Genomic DNA, 26,885 nt, shown 5'->3' with positions numbered 1-26,885 from the left:
TAAGGGATGCATTCTCGGAACAGCTTGTATGAGAGCCGACCAGGGACAAGGCTATTCTGGATTTAGTGTTATGTAATGAACTGGATTTGATAAGCGATCTTGAAGTAAAGGAGCCATTAGGAGGTAGTGATCATAATATGATGTTTTTATCTGCAATTTGAGAAGGATAAGGGCAGCTCGGAGGTGTCAGTGCTGCAGTTGAACAAAGGAGACTATGGAGCCATGAGGGAGGAGCTGGCCAAAGTTAACTGGACGGATAGCCTAACAGGAAAGACAGTGGAACAGCAATGGCAGGTATTCTTGGGAATAATGCACAAGGTGCAAAATCAGTTCATCCCATGGAGAAGGAAGGATTCAAAGGGGGGAAAGGGGCCACAGTGGTTGACAAAGGAAGTCAGAGATTGCATAGCATTAAAAAAAAGGAAGTATGACAGAGCTAAGGTGAGTGGGAGGACAGATGATTGGGAAATTTTTAAGGAACAACAGAACTTAACTAAAAAGGCAATACGGGGAGAAAAAATGAGGTACGAACGCAAGCTAGCCAGGATTATAAAGGAGGATAGCAAAAGCTTTTTTAGGTATGCGAAGAGAAAGAAGATAGTTAAGAACAATGTTGGGCCCTTGAAGAATGAATTGGGTGAAATTGTTATGGGAAACAGAGAAATGGCAGAAGAATTTAATGAGTACTTTAGATCTGTTTTCACTAAGGAAGACACAAGCAATCTCCCAGATGTATGGATGGGCCAAGGACATAGGGTAACAGAGGAACTGAATCAGATTGACATTAGGAAGGAAACGGTGATGAGTAGACTGATGGGACTGAAGGCGGACAAATCCCCAGGTCCAGATGGTCTGCATCCTAGGGTACTAAAGGAGGTGGCACTGGAAATTGCGGATGCATTGGTAATCATTTTCCAATGTTCCTTAGATTCAGGATCAGTTCCTGAGGATTGGAGAATGGCTAATGTTATCCCATTTTTTAAGAAAGGAGGGAGGGAGAAAACAGAACTATTGACCTGTCAGCCTGACATCGGTGGTGGGGAAGATGCTAGAGTCCATTATTAAGGATGAAATAGTGGCATATCTAGATAGCAGTGATAGGATTGGGCTGAGCCAGCATGGATTTACCAAGGGCAAATCATGCTTGACTAATCTATTGGAGTTTTTCGAGGATGTAACCAGGAAGTTAGACAAGGGAGATCCAGTGGATGTAGTGTACCTCGATTTTCAGAAAGCATTTGATAAGGTCCCACATCGGAGATTGGTGGGTAAAATCAAAGCTCATGGCATTGGGGGGAAGACATTGACATGGATAGAAAACTGGTTGGCAGATAGAAAGCAAAGTGTAGCGGTGAATGGGTATTTCTTGGAATGGCAGGTGGTGACTAGTGGGGTGCCACAGGGCTCGGTATTGGGACCACAGCTGTTTACGATTTACATCAACGATTTAGATGAAGGCATTGAGAATAACATCAGCAAGTTTGCTGATGATTCTAAGCTGGGTGGCAGTGTGACATGTGATGAGGATGTTAGGAGAATTCAGGGTAACTTGGATAGGCTGGGTGAGTGGGCAGATACTTGGCAGATGACGTTTAATGTGAATAAGTGTGAGGTTATCCACTTTGGGAGTAAGAACAGGAAGGCAGATTATTATCTGAACGGTGTAAAGTTAGGTAAGGGAGAAATACAAAGAGATCTAGGAGTCCTTGTTCATCAGTTACTGAAGGTGAATGAGCAAGTGCAGCAGGCAGTGAAGAAGGCTAATGGAATGTTGGCCTTTATTACAAAGGGAATTGAGTACAAGAGCAAGGAAATCCTCTTGCATTTGTACAGCGCCCTGGTGAGACCACACTTGGAGTATTGTGTACAGTTTTGGTCTCCAGGGTTAAGGAAGGACATCCTGGCTGTAGAGGAAGTGCAGCGTAGATTCACAAGGTTAATTCCTGGAATGTCAGGACTGTCTTACGCAGAGAGGTTAGAGAGACTGGGCTTGTACACGCTGGAATTAAGGAGATTGAGAGGGGATCTGATTGCAACATATAAGATTATTAAGGGATTGGACAAGATAGAGGCAGGAAATACGTTCCAGATGCTGGGAGAGTCCAGTACCAGAAGGCATGGTTTGAGAATAAGGGGTAGGTCATTTAGGACAGAGTTAAGGAAAAACTTCTTCTCCCAGAGAGTTGTGGGGGTCTGGAATGCACTGCCTCGGAAGGCAGTGGAGGCCAATTCTCTGGATGCTTTCAAGAAGGAGCTAGATAGGTATCTTATGGATAGGGGAATCAAGGGATATGGGGACAAGGCAGGAACTGGGTATTGATAGTAGATGATCAGCCGTGATCTCAAAATGGCGGTGCAGGCTCGAAGGGCTGAATGGTCTACTTCTGCACCTATTGTCTATTGTCTATTTGAAAGTAGTGAGGGGAGGGGGAAATGCGAAATGATAGGCGAAGACCGGAGGGGGTGGGATGAAGCTAAGAGCTGGAAAGGTGATTGGCGAAAGTGATACAGAGCTGGAGAAGGGAAAGGATCATGGGACCGGAGGCCTCAGGAGAAAGAAGGGGGGGGGAGCACCGGAGGGAGATGGAGAACAGGCAAACAACCAAATATGTCAGGGATGGGGTAAGGGTTGTTTGCCTGTTCTCCATCTCCCTCCGGTGCTCCCCCCCCTTCTTTCTCCTGAGGCCTCCCGTCCCATGATCCTTTCCCTTCTCCAGCTCTGTATCACTTTCGCCAATCACCTTTCCAGCTCTTAGCTTCATCCCACCCCCTCCGGTCTTCTCCTATCATTTCGCATTTCCTCCTCCCCCCACTACTGTCAAATCTCTTACTATCTTTCCTTTCGGTCAGTCCTGACCAAGGGTCTCGGCCCGAAACGTCGACAGCGCTTCTCCCTATAGATGCTGCCTGGCCTGCTGTGTCTACCAGCATTTTGTGTGTGTTGTTTGGATTTCCAGCATCTGCAGATTTCCTCGTGTTTGCTCTGTAACAGTAACCTGGCATTTTGCCCTGTTTGCTTTCCTTCCCTTTTTGCTGAAACTATTGTCCTTAAATGCTGAAATTTACCAATAACTCTTCCATTAATCACTGCTTGGAATGCCAGTGATGGACCATTTCACAGTGAGATCAATCCATCCCTGAACTTATCCAACAGGCTACTTTAGGAAGGTTCTCTGTGTTGTAGGCAGGAGACGAGCAGCTCCCTCCTCCATAGCCCAGTGATATTAAAACAAATAATTCATCCGAATATTGTGACAGCAAAAATACGCTAGCTCATTTGTCAGGAATATTCAAATTATGGACGCAGTATAGTATGCTTTAGTTAGTAGTTTCTCACTATTTTCCAGATGAGAATTCCAAATGTAGAAAAATGCTTGTGGAAGATGGCCTTACAAACAAAACTGACATCGGTGCTGGCAAGAAGATGGTAAATGATGAAGTTAAATTTATTTGCTTGAATCCTGTTACCAAGCAGCATCTTGGTCTGCTATTCCATGACAGTTCAGTCATGGCCAAATTTCCAGCACGAGTGTTGGGACTGGTGCACAACCCAATAGTCCCAAATATAGTGGACATTATTACTGACAACTTCCTGGGTCTGATTCACTCACTGTGGAGTCCAGCAATGTGTCTGGATGTTGCTGAGTTTCCCGACCACCCTCAGTGGAGATTACAGAGGGGGAAGGGAGATGAAATTATTTCTTCAAATACCTGTGACTTAGTTAATATGCTCAATTACTTGAAGAAATTATAACATCTAAAACATCTTTATTTCATTCTAAAATGGCTTTAAAAACTTTCTGAATGTTTAAAAAATACTTAAATATTTTTAGAAGTATTTTAAAACCCTGACAACAGTAGTCAGAACATTTTCTGGCTGTGAAGAGCTTCCAGAATTTGATTGATGGGGCTTGCTCTGCATTATGGCATTGGAGGTCTTGCTTCCATTTGGGACAGTTGGGTTTGGTCTTGGCTGAGGTGAGATGAAGGGTGATTATGGGTGCAAAGTACCCTTGATAGCTCCTAGCAACTAACTTCAAGACCAATATTTCCTAAATAGTAACAGATATCCTCTAAACTGTATCAAAAGCATCTATTGAGGATAAAAAGGAATGACAACAGTATTACCCAGATCTTTCAACAGTAATGGTGCATACAATTACCATCCAGGAAAGAAAAGTCGATTCAAACAACACACACAAAATGCCGGAGGAGTTGAGTTCCACCAGCACTTTGTGTGTGTTGCTTGGATTTCCAGCATCTGCAGATTTTCTGTGTAAGAAAAGTTTATTATTTCTTTGAATTTATGATCTCCCAAAGACTCTGATCGATTCAGAGGAGACAGGCAATTGTCTTTAATCTGTATGATGATGCAAACTATGATCATTATTGGTCCATAGGCAGAACAACAGATTTAGTGGTGCTCTGTGCAACTGTCAGCTGCTGCAATTTACTTTTTATTATTGCACTGAAATAGAAGTTGACCACTGAGCTCGTAGCTAACAGTTCCTTAATGCACTTTGCAATTACATCAATTTTGATTTTACTGTAGAATGTGTACTTGTAGTTTAGCGTTTATGCTTTATTACACTCTCTCCGGTTTGGATTCAAGTTTGGACTCAAACTTATCTGTTCTTGTCGAGTGAAGCATAACGTGTGGGGTCCTGATGGTGCCTGGTTGACACAGTTACAATTCTTTTGTAACTCTTCAATAGCTCCACACTTATCTTTTTCTCTAAAAGTTCCACACTCATTCATATCATCTCTCTTCAAAAGAAATTCCTTATCATCTCCCTTCAAAAGGGATGTCCTCTGGCTCTAGACTCTCCCACTGTTGGAAACATCCTTTCCATGTCCACTCCCATCTAGGGCTTTCAATATTCAATGGGTTTCAATGAGATTCGCCTCTCATTCTTCTGAAATCTATTGAATACTGTCCCAGAGCCATTTTATTCACCCTTTCATTCCTGGGATTAACCTTGTGAATCTTCTTCGGACACTCTCCAATGTCAGCACATCCTTTCTTAGATATGGGGACCAAGATTGCTTACAATATTCCAAGTGCCGTCTGACTAATGCCATATAAATGCCATATAAAGGTAATTTCTTTGGCAGTTTGAACGGGGCACAACTGCGCAAGTGTGTGAAGGTCGGCCTCTGAGACAGCCAGAGAGTTCATGGTATTTCTATAAATGGAACCATACATAAGATTTCTCTCTATGCAGATGATCTTTTGATTTTTATTTTGAATCTTGAGGAATCAATTCCTAATCTTTTGGAAACACTTAAAGATTCTGGAAAATTTTCAGGATATAAACTTAATTTGAATAAAAGTGAATTGTTTCCATTAAATGCTCCTGTTAGTACATATAATGATATTCCTTTTAGAATTGTTAATACATTTAGATATTTAGATATTATAATTACTAAAAAATATAAAGATCTTTATTAAGCTAATATAGTTCCTCTAGTAGACTCCATGAAATTATTATTTTCTAGATGGAATCCACTTACTCTTTCTTTAATAGGTTGCATCCATGTTGTGAAAATGATAATTTTACATAGATTTTTATATATTTTCCAAAATATACCTATCTTTTTAACTAAAAAATTTTTTTGATCAAATTGACTCTCTTATTTCTTCCTTTATTTGGAACAATAAGAGACCAAGAATTAACAAGTACCATTTACAAAAACCCAAAAAAGATGGTGGACTTACACTTCCTAATTTAAGACTGTGTTATTGGGCTGTAAATATCAGACAATTATGTTTTTGGTTATACTGGCTCGATAAGAGCCAAAAGCCACTTTGGGTTGATTTGGAATTAAAAGCTGTTAAACAAATTCATTTAACTTCAATATTAGGAGCTCCATTACCTTTACAGCTCTCTAAAATTCGAAATTTAGATTTTTACCCGGTTATTAAACAATCTTTACGGATTTGAATTGGCGGTTGATGATTTTTTTTTTCTATATATTTAGATGGTGGTTAAACGTATTGCTTCTGGGGGTTGATTCCTAATGGTTTTTTCTTTGTAGTTAATGGGTTTTTTTTTTCTCAGTTAGATGGGGTTCGTTTTTTTTTCAACACACACAAAATGCTGGTGGAACACAGCAGACCAGGCAGCATCTATAAGGCGAAGCACTGTCAACGTCTCGGCCTGAAATGTTGACAGTGCTTCTCCTATAGATGCTGCCTGGCCTGCTGTGTTCCACCAGCACTTTGTGTGTGTTGTTTGAATTTCCAGCATCTGCAGATTTCCTCCTGTTTGTACTTTTTTTTCCTTCTTTTTTCTATATATAATTTTTTTTTCATTTTTATATATTATTAGTTTTTTTCTTCTTCAGCTCTATTAATTGTATACATATTAATTTGTTGATATTTTTTATTATTCTATAGTTGTAGAAGATAATGTATTAATAAAAATATTCTAAAAATGAAAATAAAACGCGAACAGATTGAGGGGGGAAGGTAATTTCTTTGGCAGTTTGAACGGGGCACGACTGCGCAAGTACGTGAAGTTCAGCCTCCAAGACAGTGGGAGAGTTTAAAAAGTGAAGATATTAACAGAGTGGGCGACATAGTAGCAGGTGACAGAGTAGTGGGAGACAGAGTAGGAAGGCTTTGGCTCGAGAGGCTTCAGCGAGCAGAGGCTGAGGACCAACTTGCTCCCAGTCAGGTAAGGCTGGTCGGCTCCTTTAATTAATCTAATTAACTTAGAAGTAGGTCTTTTCTCCCCTTGGTGAATCGGCCCGGACAGACAAGGTGCCGCACATGAGGCTGCTAAACAAGATAAGAGCCCTTGGAATTACGGGAAAGCTACATACATGGATAGAGCGCTGGCTGATTGGCAGAAAACAGAGAGTGGGAATAAAGGGATCCCATTCTGGTTAGCTGCCGGTTACCAGTGGTGTTCCACAGGGGCCGTGTTGGGGCTGCTTTTTTTAATGTTGTGTATCAACGCTTTGGATTATGGAATAGATGGCTTTGTGGCTAAGTTTGCTGATGATACAAAGATAGGTGGAGGGGCTGGTAGTGCTGAGGAAACAGAGAGTCTGCAGAGAGACTTGGATAGATTGGGAGAATGGGCAAAGAAGTGGCAAATGAAATACAATGTTGGAAAATGTATGATCATGCACTTTGGTTAAAGAAATAAACAGGCAGACTACTATTTAAATAGGGAGAGAATTCAAAGTTCTGAGATGCAATGGGACTTGGGAGTCCTCCTGCAGGATACCCTTAAGGTTAACCTCCAGGTTGAGTCGGTGGTGAAGAAGGCAAATGCAATGTTGGCATTCATTTCTAGAGGAATAGAGTATAGGAGCAGGGATGTAATGTTGAGGCTCTATAAGGCATTGGTAAGACCTCACTTGGAGTACTGTGGGAGTAATGTGAAAAGTAGCGGACGCAACACTGACCCCTCCAGAACACCAGTAGTCATTGGCAGCCAACCAGAAAAAGGTTCTCTTTATTCCCACTCTTTGCCTTCTACCAGTTAGTCAATCTTGTGTCTATGCTAGTACCTTTCTTTTAAAACTATGGGCTTTAATCTTGATTAATGTCCTTGAGTATGGCACACGAGACCTTTCATTAGGACTCATTTTGTGCATGTTGCACAACCTCTGTAGCTCTTTTTTACTCCACTGTAATGCTGAAGTTCCTTTTCTTGGGATTCAGCACCATATTTTCACAATCTACCTGCATATTGAAATCTCCCATGTCCAGCATAACATCCCTCTTTTTACCTGTTTTCTATCTCCTGCAGTAATAAGGGTTTTGTATTTCTTGATCAGTTTCATGCAATGTGCTGGGAAACCTAAACACTGGCTGACTCAGTCTTGTATTTGTCATATTTAGGGGTGAATTATACCTTCAAATTGGCAATTTTTCTTCAACTGTGACTGATAGAGATACATATTTCCCCTCCATTGTTGCTCAAGATGATAGGCTAGTGAAATTTATCAAAGGAAAATCATACGTGTCCGAAACTAAAGCAGAGGTATAAACTGAGCTGCTACACTTTCTTAAACATTACAATCGGAGCTCCTGTGGCAAGATGTTACCTGTAAGCCCTGAGGTGACTCCAGAGTGGGAGGTTAGAAATTGACCAGAATTTCATGAGTGGTGGGAAATAAATTATTACCCTGAACACAAGGAAACACAATGACTGTAAACTAAAAGCTTAAAGGAAGATTCAAAACAGCCAAACTACAAAAGCATTTCCAGTATTTTCTACTTATTTCAGTTTTTCTTCCATTTGCAGTACTTTGCTTTTGTTTGGCCTCAGTGTGTAATTATAAAGCATCTGTCTCATCCACAAAGAAGAACGCACACACACAGAATTTGAGCAGTTTACTAAGTGTGAAATTCAGGTTCTCCTTGATAATAATTTTTCTTTTGAGAGCAGGTCATGATGTACACTCATGACATTTCATAACATTTAATTTAATCACCCTTGCAGGCAACCAGTCTGAACTCTCTCAATAATTTGGATGAACTCTGCTGACTTTTTCCTTCTAAAGAAGTTAAGATAGATAGGTTCCTCTCTAATGACTACATACATAGGTTCCATCATCAGAAAATACAAGCATTCGTCCCTGTGGCTGTCATAGCCTTAGAAACACAGAGCAATAATGCCCAGATCAATTGTAAACTCTCGTAAAGGGAATATATGACTGACAGTGAAAATATGCCATGCAGCGATAAACTTTCTCTTCACTAACCTCTGTAGGGATGTTATACATCTACTGACTTACATTTGCAAATCAAGGAACATGCCAGTGCCAATGCCCAGCTTTTTAGTACGCTGTCATTATCCTGAATCCTGTGTTAAAGGATATATGCTGCAAATGGAATGCATCCAGCATTATCTTAAAACATAATGGGGCAGCAGTTAGCACGACGCCATTACAGCTCAGGATGTTCCTGAATTCAGAGTTCAATTCTGGCGCCACTCTGCTAGGAGTCTCTGTGTGCCCTCCTCGAGGAATGCGTGGGTTTTCCTCAGGTGCTCCAGTTTACTCCTACAATGTACCGGGTAGGTTTAACTGGTCATTGTAAATTGTCCTGTGATTAAGTTCTGGTTAATCAGAGTTGTAGGGTTGCTGGGGTGGTGTAGCTCAAAAAGCCGGAAGGGCCTACTCCGCTCTGTATCGCCAAGTAAATAAATAATTTGACTGAGCACGATTGGCAGGGCAGGTCAGCATGCTTATCAGTTGTATAAAACCAGCACCCTGATTCACCCTGCCAGCCAGGCAGTACCTACGGAAAAGAGTAAACAGTTAATGTTTTGGGCTGAGACCCTTCTTCAGGACCTGATGAGGGGCTTCGGCCTGAGATGTCGACTGTTCACTCTTTTCCACACACGCTGCCTGGTCCGCTGAGTTCTTAGAGCATTTTGTGTGTGTTGCTTAGATTCCAGCATCTGCAGATTTTCTAGTGTCCTTGATTCACCCCACTCCTATTCACAACTTTGCTGAATTAGTTCAAGATTTGGCATAGAGCTCTGAAACTACAATACTCCTGCTGTGCTGGAGATAGTTCCTGATTCATAATGCTCCCCTGTCAAGTATCCCTTCGAGTATCTTGATATTCCAAATTTCAGCAGTAAGTCTTTGTATCTGTATAACTAGAACAAAGTAGTGAAATTAGTACACAAACTACGTTATTATGATGAAGTCAAAAATAGTTCTGTTTTACCTCATGTGGCTTATATTGCAACAGTGAAAGTAGATTACTTTATTATTGTAAATACTGAATATTGTTAATGATTCCTGCATATTAATTTCTTTGTAGTATAGTGATAATTGTATTTATGCATTAAAATATTTAATGTTCCAATGGAAATTTAATTCAAAGTTCAAAGACATCGGACATAGGCAAAGAGCAGAACTTCGCTTCCAGACGAGCTCAATGCCTTCTCTGCTCACCTTGACCACCAGAACAAGGAGCAACCATCGCACACCCCCATGTCTCCCAATGATTCTCTGGTCTCAGTATCAAGAGAGTGAATGCAAAGAAAGAATCCGGTCCAGACCGAATACCTGGGCAAGTACTGAAGACCAGTGCCGACCAGCTGGCTGACACTTCAAGCAGGATTCAATGGTAATGGTGGCCAAGAAGAGTGTGGTACCCTGTCTCAATGACTATTGCCAGGTGGCACTTACATCCACAGTGATGAAGTATTTTGAGAGGCTGGTGTTGAAGCATATCAGCTCCTGTCTGATTGGTGACTTGGATCCACTCAAAGTCTCCTAGCGAAGCAACAGGTCTACAGCAGATGCTATCTCATTAGCTCTTCACACAACCCTGGAACATCTGTGCAGTGAAGATGCATACATCAGGATGCTCTTTATCGACTACAGCTCAGCATTTAACACCAACATCCCCTCAAAACTAATCAGTAAACTCCAAGTCCTGGGCCTCAGTACCCCTTGTGCAAATGGATCCTGGATTTCCTCACTTGTAGACCCCTGTCATTTCGGACTGGCAAAAGCATCTCCTCCACAATCTCCATCAATGCAAGAGCTCCACAGAGATGTGCACTTAGCCCCCTGTTCTACTCGCTTTACCCCTATGACTGTGTGACTAAGTACATCCCCAACACCAGATACAAGTTTGCTGATGACACCACTGTTGTGGGCTGTGTCAAAGGGGGTAATTAATCAGCATACAGGAGGGAGATGGAAAACTTGGCTGAGTGGTGTAATAACAACAACACCTCACTCAACGTCAGTAAGACAAAAGAACTGATTGTAGACTTCAGGAGAGGGAAATCAGAGGTCCATGAGCCAGTAATCATTGGAGGATCAGAGGTGGAGAGGGTCAGTAACTTTAAATTCTTTTGAGTCACTATTTCCGAAGACCTGTCCTGGACCCACCAGATAAATATAATTGCGAAGGAAGCATGACAGCACCTCTACTTCCTCGGGAGACTGTGGACATTCAACATGCCATTGATAAACTTGGTTAGCCTCTATAGTGTGTGCTGACTGGTTGCATTACGGCCTGGTGTGGGAACACTGATGCCTTTAATAGAAAATCCTACAAAAGGTAGTGGATGCAGCCCAGTACATCACGGGTAAAATCCTCCCAAACGTTGGGCACATCCACACGCAATGTTGTCATAGAAAAGTAGCATCAATCATCAGAGATCCTCACCACACAGGGCATGCTCTCTTCTCACTGCTGCCAGCAGGTAGAAGGTACACTAAGAACAGTTATGACCCCTCAACCATCAGGCTCTTGAACAAAAGGGGATAGCTACACTCCTTTAAGGACACTGTTATATTAATTCATGCTCATTATTTATTGCTATTTATTTATATCTGCATTTGCACAGTTTGTTTACAGCTTGATGTTCTTGATGTTTACAGTTGCCGTTCTATAGATCTGCTAAGTATGCACACAGAAGAATCTCAGGGCTGTATGTGGTGACATGAATGTGGTATATCTTACTTTGAACTTTGTTGTTTATTCATGCAAGTGTCTGTGTACAGCAGTTTACAGAATGTTCAGTCGAATAATTCAAATTACCAGCAAAGATGAGGAAGGCAAGGCAGTGGATGTTGTCTGCATGGACTTTAGCAAGGCTTTTGACAAGATCCCACACAACAGATTGGTCAAGAAGGTTCAGTCACTTGGCATTCAGGATGAGGTAATAAATTGGATTAGACACTGGTTCCGTGGGAGAAGCCAGAGAGTGGCAGTAGATTGCTGCCTCTCCGACTGGAGGCCTGTGACCATTGGAATGCTGGGTCCGTTGTTGTTTGTCATCTATGGAACATCAACAATCTGGACGTTAATTTGGTAAACTGGATCAGCAAATTTGTGAGTGACACCATGATTGGGGGCAGGGATAGGGGAGAGCAGGGAAGGCTGTGATAGCTTGCAGCGGGATTTGGGCCCATGGAAAAAAAATGAAGATTAAATTGGTAGGTACTGTACATGGAGGACATATGTATGGAGGATTCTGGTCCGGATGCAGGTCGATGGAACTAGGCAGTTACTAGTTTGGCACGGACAAGATGGACCTAAGGGCCTGTTCCATGACTCTCCCTCTCATCCACTGGGTTCTAACGTTACTAATTTATTTACTGTACATAGAAAGATAATCTGACATGTTACTTGCAACAGAAAATTGTTATCCACATTAATGTTGTCTAATAAATGGCTTCTTAGTACTCACTAATACAAATAAAAATATAATCAATGTGAATGTACTGTAAATTCTTAAGGATTAATAACTTCAAGTACTTTATATCGTTATGATATGCGTTTTTCATTGTGGATTCTGAGTGATAGCAGGGCCGAACATTTATAGAAGGGGCCACATTCCGCTTTGCTTCCTCACACTAATTGGCAAGAATAATGGAACTCTACACATCCGATAATCCCTGTTCAAATGTCCTGGTGTGATCTGGAATCTTAGCTTTATTTGATCAAGTTGGTGTAAGACATTAAGGGTCATTTCAAACAAGACTTACAAACTTCACCTGATTACCACATTCGTGTTTGCATTCCTTTGCATTGAAGGGAGCAGTTCAAGATGAGGGACACTGTGCTGAATGCCAGACGGCATGGTAAAAGACAGCGGACTGCAGCCCACTCCTTGGCGTGTGCAGAAAGGAAAGGGCTGGAGAGGAGATGCCGGTGCAGGTGGCTACTCACTCCATGCCTCAGCACACTACCAAGGACAGTTCCTGATTTCAGTGAACCGTGGGGCTGATGCACTTTGCATCTGGCCCTCCCTTCCCCAACCCTTACTCTGGCTACGGCTACACACCCAGCACAGCTTCATTCATTTGAAAGATGTCACCAACATTCAACAAAATGGTATGTTAAGTGTTTATTTTTACTTCTTTTTCATTCAGAATAATTTGCATAAAGGTTGCATATGTTAGATGCACTTTAATTCAGCAAGAACCTCTGCACCACTGTTTCTAAATATGTCTGATGATCAAAGGCATTTGGAAACAGTGGAAATATATTTTATTCTTAAAATAAGAAATACAAACAATGCAGCATAATCAACTTCTGAGTGCATTCCCTGTGGTCTTCATAAAAGTGGCAATATAATCAAAGTCCCTATCCTCCCAGAGATTCCTCCTTCTCTCCCGTTCTATCAGGGAAAGGATACAAAGTGTGTACCAAAGGGTCAAGCACAGCTTCTACCCTGCTGTTCAGGAGACTATTGAATTACTCCCTAGTGAGATAAGTTAGGCTCTTGACCTCACAATCTACCTCACTACATCCTTGCCCCTTATTCTCCATCTGCACTCTACTTTTTTGTAACTGTAACACTTTATTTTGAGATCTGTTATTGCTTTCTCTTGAATTACTTCAACGCTCTGCTGTAATACAACAATCTGTGTGGACGATGTGCAAGACAAATTTCTCATTGTACCTTGGTACATCTGACAATAATACACCAATTTACCATAGTCTAAACCACTGCTCATATCCTGTTCTGCCTCACAGAAAGGCAACAGAGGATCAAGGGGGAGCTCCAAGAGGTAAGAAAGACCATTGGAATCCCACTTGAGGAGAACTTAATTCTGCACCTTGACTCCCCATTTGCAACCAAATCTCTGCGGAGGCTAATATACTCAACCACTTGCATGACTTTTCCAAAGAAGTTCCCCATAAAACCCCTTCTCAAAGCCACTTCCTTTACTAATCGTTTAGTTTTCTCTTCCTTGCTTTGTTGTTGAACTTTTCTTCCAGTCATACTGTAGGCTTCTTCAACCACAATAAAAGCCTGCGCAAGTTCAACTTGTTACTTACATTTAATTTTAGATTCCTGCAATGGTTCCACTGCTCAGCTAGGAAAGGAGCCTTTCAGCTCATGCTCCAATTTTATTTTCAGTTTTATTTTGGTTACAGGGGACTCAATAGTTAGGGGGACAGAATGGAGATACTGTGGCCGTAAAAGAGACACCGGGGTGGTGTGCTGCCTCCCAGCTGCGAGGGTATCAGGGTGGCTGCAGGATATTCTTAAGGGGGAGGGGGACAGCCAGGGGTCTTGGTGCATATTGACACCAATGACATAGACAGAAAAGGGGAAGAGTCCCTATGTATTGAGTACATAGAGTTAGGAAAGAGGCTGACGAGAAGGACCTCCGAGGTTGTAATTACTGGATTACTCCCTGTGCCACGTGTTAGTGCAGGTAGGATTGGGATTATAGCACAGATGAATGAGTGGCCGAGGAGATGGTGCAGGGGACGGGGTTTCAAGTTCTTTGATCATTGGAACCTTTTCTGGGGGGGGGGGGAACCTACACAAGAGGAACGGGTTGCACCTGAACTGGAGGGAAAACAGTATCCTGGTTCAGACGTTTGGTGATGCCACTTGGGAGAGTTTAAACTAGTTTTGCAGGGGGCTGGGAACCAGAGCCCCAGGTTGGTAAGGGAAGGATCAGACCAGAAGGCAAATGTCAGGGAAGATAAAGAAAGACAAAATTGAACTAACAGGTATGATGGGTCGGATAGTTTGAAGTGTGTACATTAATGCTAGGAGTATTATGGGTAAGGGTGATGAACAGAGCATGGATCAGTACATGGAATTACAACGTTGTAGCCATTACTTAAGTGTAGGATGAGAGAGGACAGGAATGTGTGATTAGTGTATCAGGTAAACTAGGCCCTTCTTAGTGCAAGGGGTTTAGATGGGGCAGAATTTGTTAAGTGTTTCAGGAAGGTTTCATAACTCAGTATGTGGGCAGTCCAACGAGAGAGGGAGCTGTACTGGACCTGGTATTGGTAATGAGCCTGGCCAGGTGACTGACATTTCAGTGGGTGAACAGTTAGGGAACAGAGATCACAACTCCTTAACTCTCAGGACAGCTACAGATAAGGATGGTCCTTGTAGGAGAGTTTTAAATCGGAGTAGGGCAAATTACAAGGCATTAGGCAGGAACTAAGAAGAGTTAATTGCGAACACCTTTTCTCTGGTAAGTCCAATCCAGACATGTGGTGGGTGTTTAAGGATTAATTGCACAGAGTACAGGAAAGGCACGTACCTGTTAGAAAGAAGGACAGGGATAGAACTTTGGATGTCCAGAGAAGTGATAAATTTAGTCAAAAGAAAAAGAAAAAAATATGTAAAGCTTCGGAAGTTAGGATCGAATGAAGCACATGAGGATTATAAAGAAACCAGAGAAGAACTAAAGAAGGGCATTAGGAAAGCCAGGAGAGGCCTTGGCAAGTTGGATTAAGGTGAGTCCCAAGAAATTCTATACATACATCAAGTGCAAGAGGATAACTAAGGAGAGAGTGGGACCACTCAAGGATAAAGGGGCGAATATTTGCTTGGATGCGGAGAATATGAGTGAGGTTCTTAACGAGTACTTTGCATCAGTATTTACCAAGGAGGAGGATATGGATGATGAGAGGACCAGTGTAGAGTTATGTTAGAGTGTTTAGAGGTCAATGAGAAGGAAGTGTTGGGCCTCCTAGTGAATAATGAAGTAGATATGTCCTCAGGACCTGATGAGATTTACCTCAGGTTACTGAAGGAGGCAAGGGACAAGACTGCTGGGCACTTGACCAGTATCTTTGTGTCCTCGCTAGGCACAGGTGAGATCCTGAAGGACTGGCGAGTGGCTAATGTTGTACCTCTGTTTAAGAAGGGAAAATCCTGAGAACTATAGACTGTGAGAAAATTCTGTCTTAGGGACAGGCTACATGAGCATTTGGAAACTCATGGAAGAGCCAGCATGGCTTTGTGCATGGCAGGTCGTGCCTTACCAACGATTGAATTTTTTGACAGTGACGAGAGAGATTGCTGAGGGTAGGGTAGTGGATGTTGTCTGCATGGATTTTAGTGAAGTGTTTGATGAAGTCTCTCATGGGAGGTTAATTCAGAAGATTAAGATGTACCAGATCCATGGCGAAATGGCTGTTTGGATTCAGAACTGGCTTGCTTGTAGAAGACAGGGTCGTGGTTGAAGGCACTTATCTGAGCTGGAGGTCTGTGAATAGTGGTGTTCCTCAGAGATCTGTGCTGTTTGTGATGTATGTAAATGACCTGGATGAAAATGTTCACGGGTGTGTTAGTAAATTTGCCAATGATACCGAGATTGGTGGACTTGTGGATAGTGTAGAAGACTGACAAAGAATACAACACGATATAGATCAGTGGTGGATATGGGCAGAGAAATGGCAGATGGCGTTTAACCAGATAACTGTGAGGTTTTGCACCTTGGTAGGGCAAATGCAAGGAGACAGTACACTGTTAAGGGCAAGAACCAGAAAGCTGCCTGGTTTAGAGGGCATGTGCAATCACACGAGGCTGGATAAACCTGGGCCGTTTTCTCTGAAGTGCAGGAGGCTGAGGAGAGATCTGATGGAGCTTTACAAGATTGTGAGAGGCATAGATAGAGTAGACAGAAAGTCTGTTTGCCAGGGTTGAAATGTCTAATACCAGAGGGAGTGCACTGAAGGTGAGGGGGGGATGTGAGGGGTAAGTTTTTTACTCAGAGAGTGGTGGATGCCTGGAATGCCCTGCCTGGTATGGTGGTAGAGGCAAATACATTAGAGGCTCTCAAGAGATGTTTGGATAAGCACATGGATGTAGAAGATGGAGGGATATGGATATGGTGTAGGTAGGAGGGATTGGTGTTTTTGTTTTGCTAGTTCGGCACAATGTCTGGACTGATCGGCCTGTCGCTGTGTAGTACTGTTCTATCTTCTAGGTTTTGGTTATATTCTGAAGCTTCCAATCCCTAAGATTCTCCTGGCCTACCCCTCACCCCAGTACATATTTAAGTACATACATCTACAAAATCTTTGGGAAAGGAGTTTGTTTGAATGTGATCATTGTCGCAGTTAAATAACTCAATTAAGAGTTACTTGAGAATGTCTACAAAACTATGCTCCACCAAGAAGTTAGAAGTATTGTGGTGAGCAGTCCTCGAACAGCTCCACGGCATCCCTGTACCCAGGCCAGTAACTTGCTCAACGTCTTTGCAACCCCGAAATGGCCCATGCACTGACCGCAGCACCATGGAACAGATCTCCCGGGGGACCACTAGCTGCAGGAGGTGTTTGTCACCACCGGAAAGCCACCACCAACTCCAGAACAGCCATCACCACTGCCAGAACAGCAACCCATCGTGCATCTCCAGCATTCTCCACTATGAGATTAGGGTCAGGGTGGAGCCTCGGCCCACTGCGGCTGCCGTCCCACTGTTAGCCATCCAGGTGAGTTAGCCATGGCTCACCTGGGCCAGCGAGGGATCACTCACCTGCTCGCTGTGCAGCCGCTGGTCAATGGTGGGGAGGTCTACCTCGCCACCGGCTGCCAGCTGAAGCGGCACTGGTGTGCGGCAGCCCTGGGCCTCATGCTCTGCCTCGCCACACAGAGATTGCTCCGTGGCACGGTGGTGAATATGCTGCCGAAGGCACTCTGCCATCAGCACTTAGAAACACAGAAAACCTACAGCACAATACAGGCCCTTCGGCCCACAAAGCTGTGTCCAACATGTACTTAGCTTAGAAATTACCTAAGGATTTCCACAACCCTCTATTTTTCTAAGCTCCATGTACCTATCCAGGAGTCTCTTAAAAGACCCTATCGTATCCGCCTCCACCACCGTCGCTGGCAGCCCATTCCACTCACTCACCACTCTCTGCGTAAAAAACTTACCCCTGACATCTCCCCAGCACCTTAAACCCGTGCCCTCTCATGCCAGCCACTTACACAAAGGCTGCGGGAGGGATCATGCCCAGCACAATGGCGGAGCCCTGCTACAAGTGCCTCAGTCTTTCTCCCACATGGAGCCACCTGCTGCCTAGTTCTTCCCCCACTGCTTCCTCCGATGGCCTCTGCTTGAAACGGCGCTAAGTGCCGCTACAAGGGTTCTGCAGGCACACTGCTCCGCCGGCACTGGGTCGAGGAGGTCCGCAGGGCATCCCCTTCCAGCGCCAGGGCAAGGTGTACCACCCGTGGTGCCATGTGGGCAAGCTTGGCTTGCACTGGGTAAGGCTCCAGTCGGCTGGTATCGTTGTATCTGGGGATCTTATAGCCTGAATTGTGGAGACCCTTTGGTCTTCCTCTTGCTCCGATGGCATCAGTGGTCCCTGCCACGTTCCCTGTCCTCCTGTAGCTGTGGTGTCTTGGGTTCCCCACCGCAAGCTACAAGGAAGGCAGCTGATACTCTCCGCTGTGCCCCCGGGTTGGGGTGCCTAGCAACGCTCGCTCCTTCGGGATTCCCTTGCAAGGTACAATGCTTGGTTCCCATGTCCTCCTTCTGGGTCCGGTCTTCAAGAGCCGAGCCCAGCCCGGGGATGTGGGGGGAGGCATACGGTTCAGTCCCTCAAATTATTCCCTGGGTTTCAATCCAATGTCGTAGCTCTTCAATCTTGTTGTCAGTTTCTATTCCCACTCCTGACACCAACGTGGCGAGCATTCAGTCCATGGTGACCAGGCTTGCCAAATGTCCCGTATTAGCCGGGACATCCCGTATATTGGGTTAAATTGGTTTGTCCCATACGGGACCGCCCTTGTCCTGTATTTGACTGCTACTGCTCTGCAATCACCAGAGGGCATGCTTCCAGGCAGATCTGGTACAACAGCGTGTGTGCGTGCTGCATGTGCTATTGACACCACGCAGGAGTGATTCACCTGTCATCCAATCACAGGCCCCCTTATGCGCATCAGTTGTGTGCTATATTTTGCCAATTCCTGCCAAAACAAAAAGTTTCAGTAATGTCTGGTGTTGTTCGGTCGGTTTGGCATGTGCCAATATGGATAAACCTCCAAAAAAGAAAAGACTGTGCAGCTACAGCAAGCAACAGAAGCAAAAAAGACGTGGGTTAAGCCCATCAGCGGTGACTCGATGTCGATGAAGGCCTTCTGTACTTTATGCCGTCGGGAATTCTCAATTGGCCATGGAGGTGAGAATCTAACTCAGCGTGCTTCCACAGAAGTGCACAAGGCCACACTAGCTAAAGGTGCCAGCAATACTGGTGCATTCTCCATGAAATCTACTGTGGAAAATGACAAAATCGCGGCCAGTGAAGCCTCGTATGTGTACCGTACAGTTAAAACACGGGCTCAGCTACAACAGCACCGACTGTTTTGCTAAGCTCAACGGTGCTTTGTTTAATGACTCAAATGTTGTGAAGAAGATGCACTTGGGAAGAACGAAAGCTGAGATGATGACAGTGAATGTTTTAGGACCAAAGACTGTGAGGGATATTATGCATGATCTGTCCCCGACCGAAGAAGGTGAGCCTGTGTGTTTCTCAGTTGCCATCGATGCCTCAAACAAGGGAGACAGACAAATGATTCCAGTGCGCGTGATATATTTCTGTGTCTGATGGAGTGCAGTGTAAGTGATGAAACTGCAAATGGCATACATCAAGCTCTGATGAGCTGTCTGGAAAAGTATGAACTGGATATTAGACAAGTCACAGGCTATGCAGCAGATAATGCCAATATAAATTTTGGAAAACACCACTCAGTTTACCAGTTATTGAGCTGTGCCAACAATCGCATTCTGAAAGCTAATTGCCCAGCTCACATAGCTCATAACGCCTGCAAGCACGCCTGTGATCAGCTGTCAGTGGATATTCAGACAATTGTTCTAAAGGTCTACAGCCACTTCTCAATATGCTTCCCGAAGAGAGGAACTGCATTCATTTTTTGCCTTTGTTGACACTGAGTGGCGTGAACTTCTGTGTCATGTTTGCACACGATGGTTCTCTCTTCATCCAGCTGTCGAACGTCTCCTGCAAAGCTAGCCAGCTCTTACATCATACCTCAGCTCCCTTGAGACCCGTCCTGTGGCACTGAAGAGGATTTTTGAGGATGAATAAAAAACAGGAGCTACTGAAATTTATCTGTGCTTTTTCCACAACGTGGGGTGTGCTTTTGACCAACTCGTGAAAAGGCTGAAGGAAACAAAACTCTGCATCACAGATGTTTACGAGTCTGAAAGTTCAAAATGAAGATGCTTCAGTGGAAACAGGATACCAGACCAAGCAGCTGACGGACAAACAAGTGCCCGCACAAAGGTCCAAGCAGCAACAGGACTTAGTGAAGTTCTGTGACTCTGTCATTACATACATTGACAAGTGATTTCTCACCAGAAAATGTAATGATGAAACTGAAACTGATTGGCCTCTATGAGGAGCTCTCCTTCACTGACCTGGAGTAGGTTGTGGCTGCCCTCAAAATGACAGAGACAGTCAATATGGACCAACTCTATGAAGAGTTTTGTGCTAGCCGGGAGGAAATACAGAAAGCCAGACAGGATAGCACAAAATCCACCAGTGAGAAGTGGGTGGCAGTTTTCCAAAACATAGGGAAAGCCAACTTGATCAACATGTTCAGGATTGTCTCACTTGTTCTCAATGTGCCAGGCTCAAATGCCTTTGTAGAGAGGATCTTCTCTCTGATGACCATTAAATGGTCAGACTCAAGAAACAGATGCAGCACAGAGCTGATCAAAAATGAACTTCAAATATCTGTGACCTGTGACTTGTCATGTAAGCACTTCTCTCTGGCTGTGCAAAAGGACTGCTTGAATCAGTCAAGAGCAGCAAGAAATATCCATGGAAAAAGTAGACATGGTGAGTCCCCCCTTTTCCTCTTTTGCAGTGATTATGTCTATAGCCACGTACAGATAGGGTTATTTGGTGTTATTTCATGTCTGACTGGTAGTCAGATTATGCTCTGTATTATGCTTTGTTATAATTTGGTGTTACATTTCATATCTAACACTGAAGATACGTATACATGGTTCATATATTGGATTTGTTTACCTATTCAGAGTTGTTTTTTTCTCTCTCTCTTTGAAAAAGGTCCCCATTACCATCTGCCAGCTCCCTCAGTCACTTCATCCCAGGCCTGCACCATACCCACACTGCCGTGGCATGCCACCTTTTGTCCCTTGTTTGGGAGTGAGAAAGTTGGCAACCCTCATGATGACAGATGAGTAAGCTCGTTAATCTCAACAACCATTTTTATCCTGAAACGCCACAAAAACAGACCAGGCACTACAACCTGGGAAGAGAACCCTTTTAGTCACCTACAGATAGCGAACTACCTATTATTATTATCTATTATTATATCTATTATTATTTTATATATATATTATTATCTGGCCCTAACCCACCTGGACAAAAAAGACATACGTTCAGATGCTGTTCATAGACTTCAGTTCAGCATTCAACACAATCATCCCTCAGAAACTGATTGGAAAGCTGAGCCTACTGGGCCTGAACACCTCCCTCTGCATCTGGATCCTAGACTTCCTGACTGGGAGACCTCAGTCAGTCCGGATCGGGGGCAGCATCTCCAACACCATCATACTGAGCACGGGGACGCCCCAGGGCTGCGTGCTCAGTCCACTGCTGTTCACTCTGCTGACCCATGACTGTGCTGTAACACACAGCTCGAACCATATCATCAAGTTCGCCGATGACACGACCGTGGTGGGTCTCATCAGCAAGAACGATGAGTCAGCTTACAGAGAGGAGGTGCAGCAGCTAACGGACTGGTGCAGAGCCAACAACCTGTCTCTTAATGTAAACAAAACAAAAGAGATGGTTGTTGACTTCAGGAGGGTATGGAGCGACCACTCCCCACTGAACATCGACGGCTCCTCGGTAGAGATTGTTAAGAGCACCAAATTTCTTGGTGTTCACCTGACAGAGAATCTCACCTGGTCCCTCAACACCAGCTCCATAGCAAAGAAAGCCCAGCAGCATCTCTACTTTCTGCGAAGGCTGAGGAAAGTCCATCTCCCACCCCCATCCTCATCACATTCTACAGGGGTTGTACTGAGAGCATCCTGAGCAGCTGCATCACTGCCTGTTTCGGAAATTGCACCGTCTCGGATCGCAAGACCCTGCAGCGGATAGTGAGGTCAGCTGAGAAGATCATCGGGGTCTCTCTTCCCGCCATCAAGGACATTTACACTACACGCTGCATCCGCAAAGGAAACAGCATTATGAAGGACCCCACGCACCCCTCAGACAATCTCTTCTACCTCCTGCCATCTGGAAATAGGCTCCGAAGCATTCGGGCTCTCAAGGCCAGACTATGTAACAGTTTCTTCCCCCAAGCTATCAGACTCCTCAATACCCGAAGCCTGGACTGACACCTTGCCCTACTGTCCTGTTTATTATTTATTGTAATGCCGGTACTGTTTTTGTGCACTTTATGTAGTCCAGTGTAGGTCTGTAGTCTAGTGTAGCTTTTTCTGTGTTGTTTATTTTTACGTAGTTCAGTCTAGTTTTTGTACTGTGTCATGTAACACCATGGTCCTGAAAAATGTTGTCTCATTTTTACTATGTACTGTACTAGCAGTTATGGTCGAAATGACAATAAAAGTGACTTGACTTGACTTGAGATGGGGGCGGTAATGATCACACACCCTGGTTACAGTCAGTCAGGGTGACTCACAAACGCACAAGCGAGTAACTGTATAACCCAAGCTAAAATGTAACGATAACTGAATGGGAACTTCCCACCATAATCCCACAAGAGCATTTTAACACAAGAACAACAGATAGTGCTGGTCAGTAGGAATGCTCGATCACGCCCACCCCAACCCCTAAAGGGCCACAGTATTATTAAAGTAGATAAGCAAGTGGAATTAAACAGAAAAACTTCCCAGAATACCGCACATAAACAAATACAAAGTTACTGAATGGCATTTATTAAATACTGTGCAGAATGCAAGATTTGTACACTTCCTTTATCCATGATTAGCACGCACACCCAGCAAGCTATCGCACACTGCTCTTCCAATCTGAAACATTATCTTGAAATGTTATTACTGGTTAGAACACCTGCCAGGATAACTTAAAAGAGTTTTATATGTATGTTCTACAACGAAGTAGAGATTCGGTACAGTCATACATAATCCAGAAAAATAACTTAAAGTGTAATGTTCCATTCCAATTCCAAACAATTGGAGTGAGAAACTTTAAATGCTTTCCAGGAGCATCTGTCATTCACAGAACCTATTAATCACATTCCTTCTCAGTTTACACTTCATATGTACTAAATTTAATCAGTCTTTCTTACAGATTCTGATTATTTCAAAGAAAATTCGGTTCAAATTAAAATTTGACTGCTTTTTCTCTGCTATGTTGTAAAGTAAGCAACTAAATACTTTAAAATTCCATCTACCTATAACTTTAAATACAGAGACAAAAGAATTTTTAAGAAATGTGTCTTGCTTTCGTCACAATGCCGATTTACAAAGGATGTCATTCAGACCACCTATTTACAATTAATACTTCTTTTGCTTTCTCTATTTCCATTCTTGCCAATGCTTCCTGCTCGAATCACTTGAGGCTCAGTTACCTGTTTCTCAGCTTTTCTCTGTCACACTCAGTCTAGATACTGTGGTGTCAAATGATACAACTGTGTAAGCAGAAAGAGTTTGCATACAACTGATAAAAACATCAAAATAACTCAAAATGCTTACAAATATCTGTTTCTCATTGCTTCTTCTCTTTGGTATATGTTCATTAACTCAACATTAGTTTAGCAAGAATTTAGTTACTGAACCATGCATCTCAGCCTTCAGCATAATATTTCCCGGAAGAACAATTAATTTTCACAATGTTAATCAGAGTAAGAGTGAACGTGTAACTTACTTGTGCCAAGTAGGAGAAGGACTTTCATGCACAGGAACTCCTCGTGAGTCAGTTGCAAGCGTACAAATTCAATGCTGATGCCTTTCATCCCTTGACATAGTTCATACATTGCTGACCGCTGCATCCGCTGTCTGTTTGAATAAATCCAAAGAGCTTAATTAAAATTATGTTGTAATATTTAGGAAAAAATATAGATGTACCATCCTGGAAACTTCAGTATCAATATTTTCTAACTGTTAGAAACAGGGATTTTGATTTGTCAAGAGTAATATTGTGGACTAAACTCGAACTCAACATTTGTGGCCAGGCTTGAATGCTATCACCTCTGATAAAGTTAGATCAGGTGATATAGGTCACAACAGGGCTTTGCTTCCAGATGAGTTCAAAGCTTTCTATGCTCAGCTTAACCATAACAACATGGAGGACTCATCACAAACTCCCACAGCTCCCGATGATCCTGTGATTTCAGTCTCTAAGGCTGACGTGTGAGCAGTCTTCAGGAGAGTGAACCCATGAAAGGTATAGGCCCAGACGGGGTACCTGGCTAAAGGCCTGTGCTGATCAACTGGCTGGAGTATTCACTGAGGTTGTTAATCTCACGCTTCTGCAGTCTGATGCAGCCACATGCTTCAAGCAGACTTCAGTTTAACCGATGTCTAAGAAGGTAATAACCTGCCTCAATGACTATCACCCACAAACACTTATATCCACAGTGATGAGTGCTGTGAGAGGTTGGTGGTAAAACATCTTAACTTCTGTCTGAGAAGTGACTTGGATCTGCTCCAATTTGCCTACTGGAGCAACAGATCCACATCAGATGCCATCTCATTGGCTCTTCACTCAATGCTGGAACATCTGGACGACAAATCTTCATAAATCAGGTGCTTTTCATTGACTACAGCTTGGCATTAAATACCATTGTCCCCTCAAAACTAATTAATAAGCTTCAAAACATTGACCTCAATATATCCTTGTGCAATTGGATCCTCGATTTCTTCACTTGCAGACCTCAGTTAGTTCAGATTGGCAATAGCATCTCCACAATCTCCATCAACACATGGTGCACCACAAGACTGTGTGCTTAGCCCCCTGTTCTACTTGCTTTATACTACTGACTGTGTGGCTAAGCACAGTTCCAATGCCATATTTAAGTTTGCTGACGACACCACTATCATAGGCTGAATCAAGTGTTAACAAATCAGTATATTGGAGGGAGACTGAAAATCTGGCTGAATGGTGCCATAACATCAACCTCTTACTCAATGTCAGCAAAACCAAGGAGCTGATTATTGACTTTGGGAGGAAGAAAGCAGAGCTCCATGGGCCAGTCCTCATCAGAGGATCAGAGGTGAAGAGGGTTAGCAACTTTAAATTCTTCTGTGTTTAATTTTTGGAGCACCTGCCCTGGGCCCAGCATGTAAGCCAATTAGGAAGAAAGCATGGCAGTGCCTCTACTTCCTCAGGAGTCTGCAACTATTTGGCATGTCCATTACAGGTAAAACCCTCTCCTCCACTGAGCACATCTACATTAAGCACTGTTACAGGAAAGCAGCATCCATCATCAGGGACGCCCTCCACCCAGGTCATGCTGTCTTCTCGCTGCTGCCATTGGGATGAAGGTACAGGGACCTCAGGACTCACACCATCAGGCTCAGGAACAGTTACTACCCCTCAACCAGCAGGCTCTTGAACAAAAGGGGATAACTTCACTCAACTTCACTTGTCCCATCATTGCAATGCTCCCACAACCTATGGACTCACTTCTAAGAATTCCTCAACTCATGTTCTCGGTATTAACTGCTTATTTATTATTTCTTTCTTTATGTATTTGCACAGTTTGTTGTCTTTTTCACATTGGTTGTATGCCAAAGTTGGTGTGGTATTTCATTAATTCTATTATGAATCTATTGAGTATGCCCACAAGAAAATGAATCTCAGGGCTGTATATGGTGACTTCTATGTACTTCGATAATAAATTTACTTGGAACTTTGAAAGTAGGACACAATCCAGATTGAGTCATCTGGGAATAAAATTATTTGAACATAGAAGCAGAGAAAGGTCAATCAGGCCCTTGAGTGTGATCTCCATTGAATAAGATTGCAGGTGATCGTTAATTTCCAAGCCCATTCAAAAGATGTATCTCTAGACCTATTAATATCTAAAAACATATTGATCTGTCATTAATATACTAGACAACTGACCCTACAGCCATCTTGAAAAGAGAATTCCAAAAATATGATAACCTCAGTCTGAAGAAATGTTTTCCATCCGCACTCCTGAATAGTCGATTCCTCATTTTTAGACTGTGCCCCTTAAGGTCGGCATTTCCATAAGGCGCAGGTGCAGAATGAGGCCGTTCAGCCCATTGAGTCTGCTCTGCCAGTCCATCATGGCCGATTTATCATCCCTCTCTTTCTCATTCTACCATCTTCAACCCGTAACCTTTGACATCCTAACTATTCAAGAACACTTAACCTCTGCTTTAAATATACCCAATGACTTGGCCTCCACAGTCATCTGTGGCAATGAATTCTGCAGATTCACTATCTTGTGGCTAAAGAAATTCCTCCTGTTCTGAGGCTGTGCCCTTTGGTCCTAAACTCCCTGACTATAGGAAACATTCTCCACACATCCACTCCATCTTGGCCTTTCAATATTCGATAAGATTTCAATGAGACCCCTCCCCCACCCCGTATCTGTTTCTAAACTCCAGTGAATACAGTCCCAGAGCCATCAAACGCTCCTCATCCGTTAACACTTTCATTCTTGGAGTCAGTCTCATGAACCTCAACCAAAGTAAGCTAAAGTAAAAAACCACCATCACATCTAACCTTAAATATCTCTAAGAATTTTTAGTTTTCAATGACATCATCTCTTATTCACTTACACTCTGAAAGAACATACACCCGTTCAGCTCAATGATTACTTCATCAGATTTGGCATCCTGTACACACCATTCCATGTGCAGGCTCACTAGGAACGGTTTTGCATTTGTATACAATCTTTTTGCAATAAAAAGGGCTAATATCATTAGCTTCCTTTATTGGTTGGTGCACCTGCATATTAACTTTCTGTTAGATGTATACAAAAATGCCCAGTCTGCAGAATACCAAAACTTTTCAGCTACTCACTATTTAAAACCTACTCTGATCTTCTACCTTTTCTATCAAAATGGTGACCTCATAGTAAAGTTCAGCGTATGCTTGCTTTTATAGATGGAAAAGACCAGTATCCTTCTCTGGTATCTCCATTATGCTTCCATTA

At 43.2% G+C, this 26,885-nt stretch overlaps 1 protein-coding gene across 2 annotated transcripts in view; it reads right to left on the bottom strand.

Moving 5' to 3' along the window:
* Positions 1–26,885, bottom strand: part of nr3c2 (nuclear receptor subfamily 3, group C, member 2) — a 354,577-nt gene that overhangs the window by 13,679 nt on the left and 314,013 nt on the right. For both annotated transcript variants that reach the window (XM_073042920.1, XM_073042919.1), the window contains exon 7: positions 23,621–23,751. In XM_073042920.1, coding sequence (XP_072899021.1) covers positions 23,621–23,751 — 131 coding nt within the window. The remainder of the gene's footprint in view (positions 1–23,620; positions 23,752–26,885) is intronic.

The sequence above is a fragment of the Hemitrygon akajei genome, chromosome 4 (genome assembly GCF_048418815.1).
Source record: "Hemitrygon akajei chromosome 4, sHemAka1.3, whole genome shotgun sequence".
Taxonomy (NCBI): Eukaryota; Metazoa; Chordata; class Chondrichthyes; order Myliobatiformes; family Dasyatidae; genus Hemitrygon; species Hemitrygon akajei.
This window is presented reverse-complemented; position numbering and strand designations above follow the sequence as displayed.